General features: G+C 48.0%; 1 protein-coding gene across 4 annotated transcripts in view; it reads left to right on the top strand.

Moving 5' to 3' along the window:
* The window catches only part of RPH3AL (rabphilin 3A like (without C2 domains)), a 90452-nt gene that overhangs the window by 47991 nt on the left and 24387 nt on the right, over nt 1-18074 (top strand). For all 4 annotated transcript variants that reach the window (XM_075074031.1, XM_075074034.1, XM_075074030.1 and 1 more), the window contains one exon: nt 12159-12330. In XM_075074031.1, coding sequence (XP_074930132.1) covers nt 12159-12330 — 172 coding nt within the window. The remainder of the gene's footprint in view (nt 1-12158; nt 12331-18074) is intronic.

Raw genomic sequence — 18074 nt, 5'->3', positions numbered from 1 at the left:
TGCTGTGTGTATCTGCACAGAGGAGGGGACTTTCAGTCATTGCTTGTTCAGCAACATTTTGTTCCCAAGGCGTTTTTGTATGTTCTGCAGCTCGAGAGACGCACACCATTTACCCCCAGTTCTGTTCTCTGAGCAGTCAGTTATTTATGTAGGTGGGATTGGGAGGTGTGATGGCATGTCTGTGGTAAACTCTGTCCCAAATCTGGACTTTAGCGTACAAAATCTGGGTGCTTACTGTGAACCTCCCCAAGCTCATACCCAGCTTGGATCTTATTTCGCTGCCACCAGATAGTATTGAGGCTACTATCAGCCTGGGTTCCCCAAATTCCTTGGGGGGACCCCCTCCCTGGTCTCCCCAGCTTCCCCTGGAAAGACCCCCAGACTCAGAAGATATGCAGATGTCTTTCTACCGCAAGAATGATCGCCCTCCGTTCTCCCTCTCTCCTCGTTGTTCCGCCTCATTGAGCTCAAGCTGAGGGATTGTACAATCTCTTTACATACAATTACCAAGAAACTGCCGTCTCCGGTCTCTCCAAAGAGACCAAGCCTTAAGACAGGAACAGAGCTGATTCTCGCTCTCTTTCTTTCCCCGTAACTGTTCCGCCGCCCTCCCTTAGCCTGTCACAGATTACAGAATCGGACCAGAAATTCCTCTCCCCTTGCTCACTAGGAAAGAAGAAACTTCCAACAAGTTTTAAAAAAAACTTTATTATAAAAGAAAAGAAAATACAAACAATGAATACGCATTAAGAATCAATTACAGGCTCTGCTTATAAGAAAATATGAATAAACAGTCTGATTTAAAAGATAGACCCAATTAAACCAGGTCCAGCAATCAACAACCCATGTAAAACAAATCAAAGCACATCACATGCCGATTACTTTGTTCCTTGTGTAACTCACACTTGATAGTAGACATATTTGAAAGAAAGATGGAGTTAGGAGGAAAGCTTGTTTACTCACAGCCGAGGAAAACAAAAAGACACAGAACAAAGCCAAAAACCTCCAGAGGTTCCCACCCTTACTTTTGAAAATCCGATTTCCTGATTGGTCCTCTGGTCAGGTGTTTGGTTCCCTTTGTAACCCTTTACAGCAAAAGAAAATTAACCCTTACCTTACCTATCTACTTATGACAATGTGCCTCTCTGCTGCTGGGCCTGGGAGGACAGTGTCTATCAGCTTGTGGTGACGGAAAATGCCCTTGTTTTAAATTCCTTGTGGAACGTCTGGGAGCGTAAGATATACAGAGTGGGCTGCAGTATGGCCCTCAAGGAAAATGCTTCCTTGAGAAAACAATGAGCCTCTGTACTTCTATGCCAATCCCTTCAGCCAAGTGCTTTCCCAGCATCAATCAGTGTCCACTCTCAACCCCCCACCGCCTGGCAATGTGGGCAAGTTCTGTCAGCCCATTTTACAGACATATGTCCTCAAGAGACTAAACTGTTGTGTATGCTGCCGGCAGAGAACAGGAGACACTGAGATGGCACCAATGTCCCTGCAATGGCAAGAAATCGATTAGGTGGGCTATGCCTAGTTGATCCCAGCAGATGACCCGGGCCCCATTCTGTAGAGGAAAGGGAATACACACACACCCCATGTCCGTGCCAATCTGATCCAGCGAATATTCCTTCCAAAGGGATCAGTAGCAAGGCTGGGACGGAAGCCTGCTGCTGGGCGTTCTTAGCCATCTGCCTAATGAATGGGGAGGGATTGGAGGGCTTGGGTGACGAAGGCAGGTTTTTGCTTCCAGGTCATTCTAAAGCTGCTTCCTTTTCCTAATGGCTAGTGCCCAACATAGCATCATCTTCCGTTGGCACCACACCTCACTCCCTGCTCAGCCCATTGAGAATCCTACAGCTTTCTTGATGTGCTTGGAAACTGGTTGCTTTTAAACAAAAGTTGCTGGCCCAGGAAGGACCTGAAGCTTAGTTTTGTTTATTAGCAGCTTGTGGTGGTTTGTCAGCTGAGTGTTTGTTTTGGGGGTGTGGAGGTGTGTTAATTTAACGCATGTGGCACAGCAGTGCATTGCTTCCTATATGTACAACACTGGAGCTTTCACACCTGTTGCCTGTGTCATGGTTCACCAAGGCAGGTCTGTAAATCCTTAGGATTCTGTGGGTGAAGGAGACCCAGGGGGCTGCACATTCAGCCCTGCTTTTGATCCGCCTATGAACAGTGGCTCTGGAATAAGAGTATTAACATGACCTTTCATGCACCCATGGTGTTTGAAGGCCAGAGCTATGGAATTAGCAATGGGTCCAAAACTGTATTCCAGATGGATGGTTGCCAGTGCACAGAGATGGGTTCCATAGAAGGCTTTTTGCTGTAACTGAGCAGCAGGCACTGAGAAGTTAATGGAAATGGAAGCTTTGCTCTCTGCTGCTGATTGCTTCCAAGGTAATACATGGAAGTGTCCAAATTATCCATCCAGAAAGCCAGCGGTGCCTTCTTGCGTGCATGTCCTCACTACACCTGTGGCGTAGCGCAGGCAAATAATTTTCTGTAAACCATCACCTGGTCCCAGACATGCCATAGTAATACAAGGGAGAATTGCTCTCGTGGCCCAGTGGTGGGCACGGTATTCTGGCAGTGGTGCAGCGCTGCTTGCTCAGAGCAGGAGCGCAATTTTGACTGTGCAGCTTTGCACTTTGAGTCTGCCTCAGAGCCGTGAGAAGTCGTACTGGGGCTCATGTGCACCCACGATGGTTTGCCTCACCAAGTGCTAGTACTGGATACCTGCCCTTGAATTAGCAGCCAGGTGATAGGGTGAGCCACTGGGAATGCCCTCGCAGAAGCAGGTGGGCATGGAGGCTGGGGAGGAGGACACTTTGTGGGTCGGGATATCTGGGAGGGACAGCAGCAGACTGGGAGTCGGTGCCCCGGTTCTGTTCCCCGTCCTGCTGCTGACTTGTTGGGTCACCCCACAGTAAGTCACTTGGTCCTGGGCATTACTGGAATCACACTCGGAAGACAGTTTACCTCAAGTCAAATAATGTGAACTAAGAAGCTTAGGCTCCCCTGGCTGCCTGGAAAACATCCCCGTTCTATCAGAACGAGCCTACTCTGGCTGGCTGCTGGAATAGAGAAGCAAAACAGGTTCATTCTGTCTCTAACTCTGCTGATTCGTCCTAGAGAGCATCCCCCTGCTGCGCTGAGGAGGCTGGGTAGTGCTGCAGTGGTACCTGTTCTGTCTCACTATCTCCCTTCCTTCCTTAGCACTCTGGAGCCATTCACAGTGCAGGCGAGATGGTATCTGTGCTGCCACGACTGCAGTTAACTCCCCAATGGGCCTGGGCCAAAAACAAGGCCCAAATAACAAAGGCTGGTATTTACATTGACTATTAATGGGAGCTAAGTGCTCGACTCCCCATGGCCCATTTGGAAATCTCAGACACAGTTGTTCAGAGTCCTCATTGCTCTGTTTCCTTGAAGCCTCTGCTCAGCAGGCTGCTTTGAATAGCAATAAGGAATAAGTTCCTCTGACCAGTGTCTTATTTCTGGAGAGCTGCAGTGATTAATGGATTCTGCCTGCGGCTGGTGCACTGGTGCCCCAGCCATCCAGAAGCAAAACACCATGTTCAGCAGTGCTTATTTTTACTAAGTGTTGTATGCAGAAATAACATGCATGCACGCACCCACCCATGAGTGAAAGTGCTGCTGCATGGGCAGGTAAACTGATGGAGCCTGGATACAGTTGCTGATAAAAGATCAGCTGTGAAATCCCTGTTCCCACCCTGCAGTATACAGAGAGGGGTTGTGTCCCTGGCTGTGAAATGCGGTTGATCTGATCTGCATTAGGCTTGGACTGTTCTCTGGGTGACAGACAAGCAGCCCCAGCGGTGCCACTGCCCCCCTTCCTGGTGTTGTTTACTGTAGCTTAGCACTTGTGATAAAGGCACTCTTCTTTCTGGGCAGGTTTTCCTAACAGATGCATCCAAGGCTACAGATGGATTTAAAGTGGGACCTGGATGATGTGTACAGCCCACAGTGCCATCTGTAGCAGTGCAGGCTCAGATAAAGACAATCCAATCTCATACTCCAGAGGCCAAGCTCATCACTGTGGGGATCCGGAAGCAAGTCTTACCCTCCACCCCTGCACCATGTGCAGCATCACAGAACTGGCAAGGAGCATTAGCCAGAGTTACATCTAACCTGCTTCTGAGGAGTCCCCACACGGGAGACTGGACGGGACATGCCCGTAGACTGATCCACTCTAGCAAATTCTTCTCCCCAAATGAGCATGTAATCTAGCTGTCTCCCTCGCCTGGTATGATAGAGCAGCTCTCTCTCTTCCATGCCGACTGATGTCAGCAAGGAGATTGTAACAAGGCCAATTGCTAACCTGGCAGATGTTGGTAAAGCAGTAAGCCGCTCTCAGTGATGCCGGGGTAGTGCAGATGCACAGCTGGTACACTGGCAGAGGAACTAATGGAACTTGTTGCGACGGCTATCAGTGGAATATGGCCCAGGTCTTGAGGGCTCTAATCAGGGCATTTTTGGCAGTAAGTGTGGTTCCCAGAAGCCTGAGCTGTGACAACTTGAGTTGCCTGCAGTCTGGAGGCCGTTCTCCATTGCTGGAAGACAGTTTGGTGTAAGAATGAAAATCTTTGCCTTGTGATTCCTTGTACCCACAGTTCTGTGGGTCTCATGATTTCCCACCCGGGGCAGGGCCGGGTCTGTCTATCAACTGGCATGAAATACCCATCTTGATGTGTGGGGGAGAGGCTGCCTCAACTTGCCATGTGCCTTTCCATGCCCATCCTGGTGGGCGAACAGCCTTCCTTCCTGTTATTTTTCGGAGTCCCTGCATGACCCATTTGCGCTGTAGTTTGGCTGGCTTTGACTGATCCTGCCAGGTTCTACCAAGCGCCTTCCTGAATTACCACTTACTTTATATCTATATATATTTATATATCAATAATTACTGATGCTATCATCATAATTAAAATCCTCTTGGAAGCATTCATGGACATTTACATCTGAATTGACACAGCCACATTCGTAGCGATAACGAAAACAACTTAAGTGGGGGCAGAGGGAAATAATTAAAAAAAACCCCAACCATTCAGTCCCAGAGAGAATGAAACGCCATCAGGAACCTAACAAAAGCTCCATTATGCCTTCATCACCCCCCTCTGTTTTTTTTACCTCCCTTTGCTACATGACGTTTTCAAGGCTGCCTACATTTCTTGGTTTATGTCAATAAACCACACATAGGCAGAAGTTTGCTGCTCTGGAGGAACATATTTCACCTCCTCCCAGGCTCGTTATAAATGGCCAAAGCTGAAGGTTGTGCGTTTCCCGCGATGGTGTTTGGCAAAATATCCCGCTGCCAGGGGAGCGTTTATTTTGGGTGACTCTGGATCCAATTCAAGTGCCATGCACCTGTTTGTATTTCAAAGAGTTCCCCAATAGCAAGATGCTATTTTGGGGGCTGAGAGTGAATGTATAGAATTAAAATAACATCCTCTCTCACAGACCCACGACAGAAGGGGAGGCCTGATGGAGGGTGCAATACAGAATAGTTGAAGCCCAGCAGCCACCGCATTGTAGCAAGTGCTCGGGTCAGAGGCGCAATTGATTTTGCTATTCAGTAAGCAAAGGCAGCCAGGCGGTTTCGCTGCCCTTCAGTTTGCTTTGTCCTCAATGCCTAAGGTAGGAGTAAAGACAGCTGGGTGTAAATAATGGAATTGGAAATCTGTGTGTTATGGAAAAGCAGATGAAGGCAAACAATGAAACTTAAGAGCGCTTGCTTGTGTAGCTTGTCATCCTGGTGCGAGGCCGTAAGGTTGGATTGAAATGAGTGTATAGGCACATCCCACACGTGGGCATCAATAACAAATTTATCCCAGTGCAGTGTAAATACAAGAGCTAGCATTTACATAAGGCTTTGCATCTTCAGAGAGCACCACAGATGCTAATTAAGAAACCACTGCCATCTCTGTTCTATGCATAAGGAAATTGAGGCCAGAAGGCCCAGAGATGCTTAAGGCCAGCAAAGGAATCTGCATAAGAGCTGGGATTAGAATGCAGGTGTTGCTGCCTTCCTTGGAGTAGAAGAATGTTAGGTACAGACACACCCTCTTCTAGTGCAGCTTGGTCCCTCCTCCCTGTCCCCAGGGTGATTGTGCTGTACCAGGCAGTGCATTCTAACAGGAGATGGCCAGTCTGGAAGCCTGGCTCTTCCTCTTCACCTCCTGACAAACCCCTGTACTGGCACTGGTGGGTACTGTAGGTGGCCTTTGGAAGGCTGCATCAGCAAGGTGCAGCTTGGCTGCCCCAGCAACTCTGTGCTCCCTGGTTGGAGCAGCTGCCGAGACCAGGTGCCAAGGATTCCTCTTTGTCCCTTCCCCACTCCATAGAAATCTAGTGCCAGTTGTTCTGTTCCAACAGAGGAAGGGAGTGGTGCTGACCTTGGGATACTAGGGTGGAGAGTCATTGCCCGTGGCTTTGAGTGGATCCCCACCACATGATCCTGCTGTCATAGCAGTCTAGGTAATCACATTCCATCTCTGGACAGTTCTGTGTAATGTGCCCAGGCTGGGTACACCTTAAGCATACCCATGGCTTCCCTTCTGCAGGCACAGCCTGACCCAATCACACCCTTCTCCCCCCTCTTTTCTTGCTTTCTTCCAGCCCTTTGCAGGTCCAGGTATAGCACCCCAGCCCCCTTGAATTGGCTGGGTTGGGATTGCTTCCCTGCCTCGAGTCACTTCCGAGTTTCCCAACGTAGGCTAAATTGACTTGGATAAAATAGATGTTTGTCTCCAAGCACCAGTTGCAACTCTCCTCCTCTAACGTGAGCAAGGACTTGATGCAACTGCAGTGGGAACAGCAGCACAGCTATAAAATCACAATGAATGTTCTGGGCTCATCGCAGATATGGCTGTTTAAATCGTTTTCCATAATGAACAGCTGAATCTGCTATCCAATATTTTAATTTGTTTAGGATGAACAAAATCTCCCCCGAGGCAGATCTACCCGAGCCCAGATAGGGCCGATGTTATTGTTCAACATCAACTTCATCCTTAGTGCATCTGCCCACAGAAACACAAAGCCATTTCACTTACAATACTGTGGCCCACAAACAAAGTCTGAGAGCTCAGGGGAAGGGAGATAGAGCAGCCTAGAGGATAGTGAACTGGACTGGAGGCAGGCAGCCTGGGTTCTGTTCCTGCTGGCTGGGTGACCTTGGGAAGTCCCATCCTATCTCTGTGCCTCTGTTTCCTTAGCTTTACAATAGTGATGAGATTTACCCTCCTTTGTAAAGTGCTTTGAGAGCTGTGGATAAAAAATGCTATGTAAGAGGTAGGTGCTATTATGTATTGGACGGTTTTGCTATCCATCTCTCCTGATAAGCAGTTCTATGGTGAAATCTGGATCCCACTGAAACTCTCATCGACGTCAGTGGGGCCAGGAGTTTACCCCAGATGTTTGTGTAACCAGCAAGAGTAAACATTGCTTTCCTTGAAGAGCATAAAGCTTAGTTAAAAGACCTAAACTGAAGGATTATATGATAGCTTTTCTTTTTGAAGCATCACTGTAGGTGTATTTTTTTTTAAATTAATCAAGAGTCCTGCTCTTTCATCTTCATTGATTGCACTGCTGGCCTATTTGCTGTGTCCATGAGTTTGATTCATGGCCACTAGAGCTAAACGTCATGTGTCTTGGCTCGAAAAGAATATAAAGCATAGACTATTTCAGACATTGTGCCTGTCAGTAACCCAGCTGAGTGTATTGAATTAATAGTGGGTAAACTCTCTTGCCTTCATTCTGTGTTGTGACTGGTCTAAACACAGGTTTTTGTACTGCTATAACTAGTTTTTGTGTGTGTGTGTAAGTGCTTTTATACTGGTGTAATCCACACTAGGTGGGTCGTATCTATTCAACTGTATCAGTTTCTAAGCCAGTCTAATTATAACAGGACAAAAACTTATGTGTAGATCCACCTTTACTTACTATGATCCTTTCAGTGTGTACTTCAGTGGGGGCACTTGGGATTGTACCTTCCCTGAAGGTGTTGGCTCTCCTTGGTGTTGGGTATTTTATAGTGACATGGCGTAGTCAGAGCTGAATGAACAAAGAGAAAAGCAGAGTGCTTCTGTCCCCCACAACAGATATATGGAAACACTCTGTATCATCAACCCCAACTGTTCAAAAATCATGAGATTGGCTCAGAAACCATCAGGGGTTTTTATTTAAAAGAAACTTGGGGTTCTGTATATTTGCCCTCTGAGCCTGTAGGAGGCACCCTAGAGTGAGCTCAGGTTCCATTTTCATACTTGTTTTTTATAGCTATAAGAACTAGAAACTTCTTTTTAAAAATGAAAGAAAGAAAGCTGGGATTGTTGCATAATCATCTGACTCCAGGAGTTCAGGCTTTAATTTAAACATCAGATGAAACTCACGCTAAAATCATGAGAGTTTAGGCTATGCCCACACTGCAGTCAGAGGTGGGATCGCAGCATGTGTAGACATAACCAAGCTAGCTTTGATCTAGCTTACTTGAATAACAATAGCAGTGACCTCTTCCGCACAGATGGGAGTGTGGGCTAGCCACCAGATTAATTACCCAAGGTCCCTGGCTTCTCCTGAATCCCCTTCTGCCGTGGCTTTGCTGCTCCTGGTGGACTCGCTAGCTAGATTAAAGCTAGCTATGTGGGTATGCCTGCAGCTGTAGTGTAGACGCACTATGGAAGGAGGCTGTAGGCTGTTGCTTTATGTTAGATTACAACCCCTAATACAGGTGAGGGGCACATGCTTCATAGGCTGGACTTCAGCAGCAGTGCTGCTATTTTGCAGCCAGGTGGGGAGACTTTCCACAGATTCAGCTTCCGCTGGGTGAAACTTTATCCACTCTAACTTTGGGCCAGTGTCTGAGGCCAGGTCTACACCACAGCCAGGGCCGGCGCTTCCATTTAGGCGACCTAGGGAGTCGCCTAGGTGCTAGGATTTGTGGGGGCGGCATTTTGCCACCCTCGGCGGCAATTCGGCGGCGGGTCCTTCACTCGCTCCGGGACCCGCCGAAGTGCCCCGAAGACCGGGAGCAGCGGAAGGACCCCCGCCTAGGGCACCAAAAACCCTGGCGCCACTCCTGACCACAGCCTTGCATCGGTATAACTGTGTCCCTTAGGGGTGTGAAAAATCCACACCCTTGAGCAACAGAGTTCTATCAGCCTAAGCCCCGGTGTGCACAGCACTAAGTCAGCAGGAGAGTGTGTCCTCAGTACTGGCTCCCTCGAAAAGTCTCCACTCCCTCTGACGTTTATCAGCAGAGACAATGTTGTAGGAGCAATGTGAAATGACAAACGTGTTCTTTATCAGCTAACAAGTGGGGGGAGATGTCGGAGATTTGGCTGTCTGGAGCATAACTGCTTAATTGCTATTGTTTCTGTTGCTACACTGGGGAAGGAGTTGGGAACCGTAGTTCTTCAGCCCCTGCCCTCTCAGAAACCACCTCTTCTTATGGAGGTGCACAGTGGCTCAGCTCACAACTCAACCCAGGATCTGTCACGCTGCGGAAAGGGGTTTCCGGGCCAGTCACTGGTGACTGTTTGATCTCGTGGTTCATGTTCAGCCCTAAAACATTTTCACGTTCAAGCATGTTAGAGGCCAGAGCAACTGACTTACTAAAAAGAACCAGCACTACACCGGGGCTGAGCTGGTATAGCAGAACCCCAGTGCTGAGCCTGACAGGCAGCATAGACCAGCGCAGAGGGCACTGGACTGTGAATTGATAAACTTGGGCTTTGTTCCCCACTCTGCCTCTAACCAACTGTCAGATTGTAGGTAAATCACTTAACTTCTCAGTGCCTCAGTCTCCTCATCTGTGAAACAGGGACGATGATGATTCTTCCCTGAGTGCAAAAAGTTCTCTAGCAATGCTAAATGCTGTTATCATCATCGAGCATTTCAAGCACTGTTTGATTATGCCCTGCTATAAAAATGCAAGCTGCAGAATCCCTGGTGCAATTAAGTGTGCCCACTATTGCACCTGTGTTTGTACTGAGACCCACACTTCCAAAGTGCTTTGAGGACACCGGGTGAAAAGTTCAGTAAGAACCACCAAGTGCGGCTGTTTCCTCCGTCAGCTGCACCAGCCCCAAGCAGAGCTGCAAGATTCACATTCTGCATGAAATATTTAAGGATTTGATCTGTTGTAATATATTCACTTATTCTTGGACACTGTGTCTTATTAGTTCATTATTCTGTGTGCTGGGAGGCTCAAATGAAATTACATTTTCCAGTATTTATTCTTCTTCGCTGCTGCTCACCTCCTCTGCATCCCCACGCTTTATATTAAATATGTTTAACATGGTTGCTTCATTGCAGTGTTATTATTAAAAACTAAATTAGAGAGAGATTACAAGTTACTGCCCTTTCCATGCCTGCTGCACGTTTGAGTTGGCTGAGCTTTTTGTGCTTGTATTTTCAAGTTCTTCTTCGAGTGATTGCTCATACCGATTTCATTTAGGTGTGCGCACACTGTGTACACAGTCGTTGAAAAGTTTTCCCTTAGCAGCGCCCGTTGGGTTGGGTCGGATGTGGAACCCCTTGCAGTAGCGCCTTCATGGTGCTGAATATATGCCCCTGCCAGCGTGGCCCCTCCTCAGTTCCTTCGTACCGCCAGTGACGGCCATTGGAATGGTGATCACTTGCTGAACAAGTATTCTTTTCATAGAGTAGTTTAGTTTAGTTTAGTTGTAGTTCTTCCAATCCCCTGTCTGGGCAAGGCCGAGGTTGGTGCACCTGCCACGACACCAGATCCTTTCCCCTTGTTTTATGAATTGTCAAGTCCACTTCTACCGTGCTTGATCCCAAATAACCTCGGACCGCTGGGTTCTTCACACAGTAGAAGTGGGACATTCTCTCCAATTCCGCTCCTCCCTTCCATTCCACGCCACTTTCCCCGTCCCCCTTCAGGGACCCTTTTCACGAGCATCTCCTTATCCAGGAGGTGCAGGCACTCGTCCCCATGGGAGCAGTAAAGGAGATTCCTCAGGAGCTATGGGGCAGGGAATTCTACTCCCTTTATTTCCTAATCCCCAAGGCAAAGCGGGGTAGGTCACATCCATTTTATTTTGGGTTTAGTTTAGCATTGCCCGTTAGAACTCTCAAAAGCAAAGCGGTCCTGATGCAGCAACACTCTTTGGCCCATTTACAACTTTAAGCGCACAAGTAGCTGTGTTGGAAGTTGATGGAACTTGCTCGTTTGAGCTGAGCGTGCTCTTTCAGATCTGTTTGCTGCAGGAGATTTGTGTCTTATCATAGATTTTTAAGGCCACAAGGGACCAGGTAGACTATCTAGTGAGAGCATGTGTACAGCTAGGGGATATCCCAGACTAAGGGCTGGTAGGGGCTTCCATGTGTTATGCTTAGCCGCAGGGAAGCACAAGTGGAGATGGGGCGAAGGGACGGGAGGTTCATTGGAAATAAAGTTGGCCCCACCTGAAAGGTAGCAGTTTGTCCTACTCCTGGCCTGGTGGGAAGAGAGCTCAGGGGTATAAATTTTGGGCATAGGATTTCATCCTGTTAATTCTGGAGTTACTTGAATAAACCACATGTCCCAGGAAGGCATCCCACCATGATCTGAAGCCTCACGAGAGAGAATCTACTGCTTCCCCTGCTAGCTGATTGCACTAGCCAATCAGCTAACCTGACCTTGCTGTTATAAAGTTGTGCCCTATTTCTAATTTGAATTTATCCGGTTTATTGAAATCTCTGATAATCTGTTGCTGCCACATGGGGGAGGTTGTCCATTGCAGAGAGCGCCCCGGGGATCACCGGATCCTTGCAGTGGGTCTGACCGGTGATCTTTGCAAAGCATGCTGGGTCTGCTCCAGAGGAGCCTTTTGAACTCTCCTTCCTTTTGTGTTTGTCTTAGGAGGAGAGAGATGGAGCTTCAGAAGAGGGCCTGGGGAGAGGAATGTCGCTCTAGCAGTGATAAGTGTTATCCCCACAGGGATGTCCTGATGTTCACACAATAACTTGCTCCAGAGAACTGGTGTTACTCTGTCACTGCAGGTCTTAGTTGGGTGGGGGCTAGCCAGCCAAAGCATGCTGGCCTAGCACAGTCAATGGGGCAGTCTCTGGGCCCACATGCTCCTGCTAGGAACAAGCACTGGCCTATGGGTAAACACGTCTCTGTCTCCGAACAGGTTTGGAAGAGGTCCGGCGCATGGTTCTACAAAGGGCTGCCTAAGTACATCATGCCTTTGAAAACCACCAAAACCAATGAGCTGCGTCTGCGGCCTCGACAAGCCGAGCCAGATGTGCAAGAAGTGAAGGGTGTTGGGACAAACCGCTCCTACACCTGGGCCAGAGGGAGAGGTCAGTCATTAATGTCTTCCCTGCGTTTTCCTGTCTCGAAAGTACTGGCAGTGAGTCGGGTGCAGTGGGGCTGAGGCGTCCCATTGGTATTCACCCAAGAGTTCTGAAGGAACTGAAATGTGAAATTGCAGAACTACTAATTGTAGTCTGTAACCTATCATTTAAATCAACTTCTGTACCTGATGATTGGAGGATAGCTAATGTGATGCCAATTTTTAAAAAGGGGTCCAGAGGTGATCCTGGCAATTACACCCTTGTAAGCCTGACTTCAGTACCGGGGAAACTGGTTGAAACTATAATAAAGAACAATATTGTCAGACATATAGATGAGCATAATTTGTTGAGGAAGAGTCAACATGGTTTTAGTAAAAGGAAATCATGCCTCACCAATCTACAAGACTTCTTTGAGGGGGGGTCAACGAGCATGTGGACCAAAGGGATCCAGTGGATATAGTGTACTTAGATTTTCAGAAAGCCTTTGGCAGGGTCCCTCCCAAAGGCTCTTACACAAAGTAAACTGCCACAGGATAAGAGGGAAGATACTCTCATGGATTGGTAACTGGTTAAAAGATAGGAAACAAAGGGTAGGTATAGATGGTCAGTTTTCGGAATGGAGAAAGGTAAGTAGTAGTGTTCACCAGGGGTCTGTTCTGGGATCAGTCCTATCAACATATTCATAAATGATCTGGAAAAAGGGAAAAACAGTGAGGTAGCAAAATTTGCAGATGATACAAAACTACTGAAGATAGTTATGTCCCAGGCAGACTGCGAAGAGCTACAAAAGGATCTCTTGAAACAGGGTGACTGGGCAACAAAATGGCAGATGAAATTCAGTGTTGATAAATGCAAAGTAATGCACACTGGAAAACATAATTCCAATTATACATATAAAATGATGAAGTCTAAATTAACTGTTACCACTCAAGAAAGAGATCTTGTCATTGTGGATAGTTCTCTGAAAACATCCACTCAGTGTACACAGCAGCTGAGCTGGATTTCTGCATTTTCCAGGGTTTTAGGGCTAAATCCAGAGACTGGCCCAGCTGGGCTGTGGTGGGATTTGGCTGACCTGTGCCTGTAGTAAAGGAAAGGGGTTTTGTTGCAGGCCAGTCCTGCTCTGGACTGTTGTGGACTGGGGTCAGTGTGACCTGTGAAGGAAAGGAGTGTGATGGGGACTCCATTCCTTTACCTTGCACGGTATGGTCTACAGCAGTGCGTGTTTCCTAGTGATTACCACATAGAACTGGGAGCTCTTGGTTTCTGCCATTCGCTCAGTGTGTGACTCAAATCCTTTCCCCAAGCTCCGTGCCTCAGTTTCCTCATTTGTAGCTAGGGGATAATGATACTGCCCCACCTCCCAAAAGGGGTTATTAGTGTGTGCAAGGCAAAGCACTGCTCATCTCAGCCCGCCCCCTGCAATCATTGCTAATAATGATTGATTACAGGACTGTGAGAGAGGCCAGACGGGGCGTGGCTGCTCTGTACGTGTGCATGCGCGCACTGCATTTATAACAGGCAGAAGAGCTCGCTCTCAGAGGCAGATGAGTGGGATCTTTCACTGATAAGAGATGTCTGCTTTTCCAAATGGGAGAGCCTGGCTTCTGTTGTCTGAGACCCTGTATCCTTCTCTCTTCCACGCCGAAGAGATGTAGATGAAGTTGAGGGCTGTGCGGCTAGGGATGAGAGGGGCGTTCAAACCTCTGTGGTTTCTTCCAGTGTTTCTCAGCCTTTCTGATACCAAGGACTGGCTTGCTGCCTTCGTAAACTGCGTCAGGAAGCTCTCGGGCTGGCATCAATCCATGGACTGGTAGTTGAGAAACTCTGGGCTATTCCATCCTTGAGCCCTCTGCTGAGGCTGCCAGTAGAAGGATCGGTTGTGATGTAGCACCTGTCTGCTGAGACCTAGGCTGCGGCATCCCATCCATCCCACCAGCTCATTAGCCCTTCCCACTGATCAGCCATTAGATGGTGACTATGTTCAGTCTCTCCTGATTTAGCCCAGTGTCCAGAGGCAAAAGGCTCTGCGGATCCTCCTGAGCCATCTGCACCTGCTTGTGTTTGGGCAGGATAGTAACTGCTGTTGGAGAGCGACACAGGTTGACAAAGGTTTCCAGGCAGTCAGCTCAGAGAGGAGTAGAATGAACCGGCTCAGGCTGGGTGAAATGAAGCTGTCGCCCTTCATTCCCCTGGAGCACATGTGCATCGGTAGAGTGCAGAAGGGGTTCACAGCACAAACTGATAGGTGCAGTGCTATGAAAGTACACTCCTCTCCAGCCCCAGGATAGCAGCCTACAAAGAGCTTGGGATTTCTGCCGTCCTCTGAAGCATTGATCTTTGCCAGAAGCAGATAAAGTAGACCGATCAATTATCTTATCTGGCCTGGATGCTCCTATGCTTTAGTGTGGTGGCTCCAGCATGGCCTACTAGGTAGAATGAAAGATTCACTTTCTCTCTCCAGTAAAACTTAACAGGTGCTGAATAAAGGAACTTACTGGCAGAATTATACTGGTGTAATTATACTGCTATAGCTATACAGGAATACCTTCCCTCGCGGACGCTCATATTCTAGCCGAAGGGGGAATTTTTCCAATTTACCTTATATTGCTTTGTAAGTGGTATAAAACCCTCTTCTGAGGGAGTGGGAGAGGAGCTGGAGTCACTGGTAGTCAAGTGGAGTCCAGGCCCAAGCTGCCTATGCTGAGCTAATGAAAGAGAAATAAGCCCCTCTGAGTAGTTAATTAAATAACAAGCACCTGGGCCAGCTAAAAAGCCATCAGGGCTCAGTTTCAGGGAGGTCCTCAGACAGAGAAGCTCTTCTAAGGGAGAGGAGCTCCCAAAGACCCCAGGTCTCAAGGAGGAGGGCTGGGCATCCCATCAGCCCAAGGGGTCAGACTTTGTCATGTTTAGTTGGCTTTAATAAAGTGGAACCCCAACAGGGGAATCATCTTACACGTGTTCGGACTGTGTGGACTTCTCAAAGGGCCCTGAGATAAGAGAAACTGAGGCAGGAAGGGGCGTGCCTGCCCTGTTGCAGCCCCCCCAGCACTGCCACCCCAACATACTGGGGGCAGTGGGCCTTCTTGCCTGGTGAGTGGCAGGGAGGTGGCAGGGCCCCAGTCGTTAGTCCTGCCCAGAAATGGGGCCCCAGGCATGTCTCAGTCTGGCCCTGAGGCCATCAGCAAATAGGACATGTGCTGTGCCGTTTCCCCTCTGAACCGTGTCTGGATGTGGTAGGTGAGGGGCAGAAGCGCCTCTCCCAAGGCAGCAGAGCGCATGTTCCAGCTCTGTACCACGTCCCCTGTCCCCTTCACATCTTCCACGTACGCAGACAATCCCCAGTCACTGCCTTTGCTGTGTCGAGCCACCGCTTCTGTTTGGTCACACTCAGCTCTGCTGTTAATCATAGCAGCAGCAGAACTTGGTTTCCCTAGCGTCATCTGGGTGAAAAACAATTGGATACTTTTGGAGAGCCGAGCTGCCAGTTTCCTTTGTGGACTGGCTGATCAGTGGTGCAGAACTAAAGCACTACCATGTTGTGTTGATTCCTCTCTGTTTCTTTCCAGTGGATTAGCAGAACTGACTGCTCTCACCGTCCTGCTGCCTCTTGCCATTAAGCCTCCCAAATCAGGAGAACTTTGAAGTGTTCTTTCTACTCTTTCCCTCATGCTTGGGGCTAGATCTCATCAATGTTAATGCAGGAAATGGCATTTTTAATAATGAGTCTTGGGAGTTTGGTTTTGCTAACATCATATTAAAGCCCAGGCTAAGGTAGCACTCCCAGCCCCTACAGAAATTTTCCTAATTAAAGACAAAATTAATCAAGAGTGGCCAGTTGTGTTTTGACCCAGGAGAGGGTTAGAGGAGCTTGTCTTGGCAAATGGACCAAGTGATGTATTTAAGGACTCCAGAGTAGCTCATCTAAAATGTTCCTCCTTTAAGAGGTTAGCTGATCCCAAACCTATGGAATTTGGTGGGAGTCTTACTGTTGACTTTAGCAGGTTTTGGGTTAAGCCCAGGGTGCCTAAAACCAGTACCCTGGAATCTTATTCTCGTACCAGGTGTTTTGTCCTGGGTTGTAGCAGATGGAATATGAAAACTAAAAAAGTTATATTTGTCCTAATAAAATAATAAGCAGGCAGGGTTCTACCTTGTTACGCTAGTGTAAATCTGGAGTGGCTCCGTTGCTGCTAATGGGGCTACCGTGGAATTATGCCAGAGTAACTGAGAGCAAAATTTGGCCCAATGACTTTTCAAATGATCCCTTAGGGTACATCTACCCTACAAAACAAAACCCACAGCCACCAGTCTCTGAGGCCGGGTCAGCGGGCTGGGGCTCATGAGGTTTGTGCTACCGGACTAAAAATAGCTGTGTGTACGTTCCCACTGGAGCCCAGGCTCCAAAACGCTCTTCATGTTTCAGAACCTGAGCTCCAGCCCTTGTGGGGCTTTCTACACTATTCTCTTTGGACCTGTAGCATGAGCCCCATAAGCCTGAGTCTGCAGACCAAGGTGGATGTGGGTCCTCCCACCACCTCCCTTGAGAAATAGACATACCCGTAGATTCTGGTCCTTCTCCCACTGGAGTCAGTGGCAAAATCTCTCCTTGGTTTCAGTGCAAGGGAGATCAGACCTCTAATGAATTTAGGGTTCTCTCTTCTGAATGTTTTTCACAATGAGGATATAGATGGCTTCCTTGGGGGTACCCATCCTGTCCATCTGAGTGCCAAAGGCTTTGCCTAACAGCATTTCTCTCTTTTTGATGTGCATAGAAAGGTGCATGTGAAACTGGAGGTGAAAAGCCACACATCAGTGAAGTAGAGGAATCAGACCAAATGAGCTACTCATTTGTTTCTTGAAAGAGAGTTGTGATCCGAGCACAGGACTGTGAACCAGTGGCACTGACTCTGTCTGCGAGCCAGTGACTTAGCCAGACTGCCTCAGTTTCCCCATCTGTAAAATGGAGGTTAAATGGTACTGGGAATCATCTTCCTCATGGTGCTGGGTACAGTTATTGGCCTTTCTCCAGAAAAAATAATTACAAGTGTAAACAAAATTACTGATATGTATTTGCTTAGTGCTGCCATCGTCTGTACATATTGTGCAGAAACCATTACAAAGACCTTACCCCAAAGAGTTTTCAGTCTGAGATGCAACCAGTGTAATAAAATCCTACCTGAACATACTACATTTATGTTTGCACTGATTCCACTGCTGTCAGTGAAGACCTTTCTGTTTCAAATGCTTGTGGAAACGTCAGAAGAGAGGCCGGGACGCTCAGGTCAGACGTTGCTCTCGCAGTAGGCTGGCTAGTTTGTTTTAAATAAGGAGCTCCCATAAATACCGTTCAGGCACCAGGAACAGTGAAGAAGCAGCCCAGGAATAACAAAGCCACTTTGATAAACCGGGCCCCTTCACCGATCCAAGCGGTGCTATTCCTTTCTCGCATGCTTACAGATCTATGGCTTGTTGTGGTTTATGGGAGAAATAATATCAAATGGATCCTTACCCCCTTTAATATCCTGTCACTTTCTTCCATTGTTCTTCTCCGACATGGCTCTAGTGCTGTGGTTGCCACAAAATCACCATCTCCAATGTGGTGTACAACCTTTCTTTCTTCTTCGAGTGATTGCTCATATCCATTCCAGTTAGGTGTATGCGCCGTGCGTGCACATTAGTCGGAAGACTTTTACCCTAGCAACTCTAGCGGGCCGGCAGGTCGCCCCCTAGAGTGGTGCCGCCATAGC

This window comes from Chelonoidis abingdonii, chromosome 20 (assembly GCF_003597395.2).
Source record: "Chelonoidis abingdonii isolate Lonesome George chromosome 20, CheloAbing_2.0, whole genome shotgun sequence".
Classification (NCBI taxonomy): Eukaryota; Metazoa; Chordata; order Testudines; family Testudinidae; genus Chelonoidis; species Chelonoidis abingdonii.
This window is presented reverse-complemented; position numbering and strand designations above follow the sequence as displayed.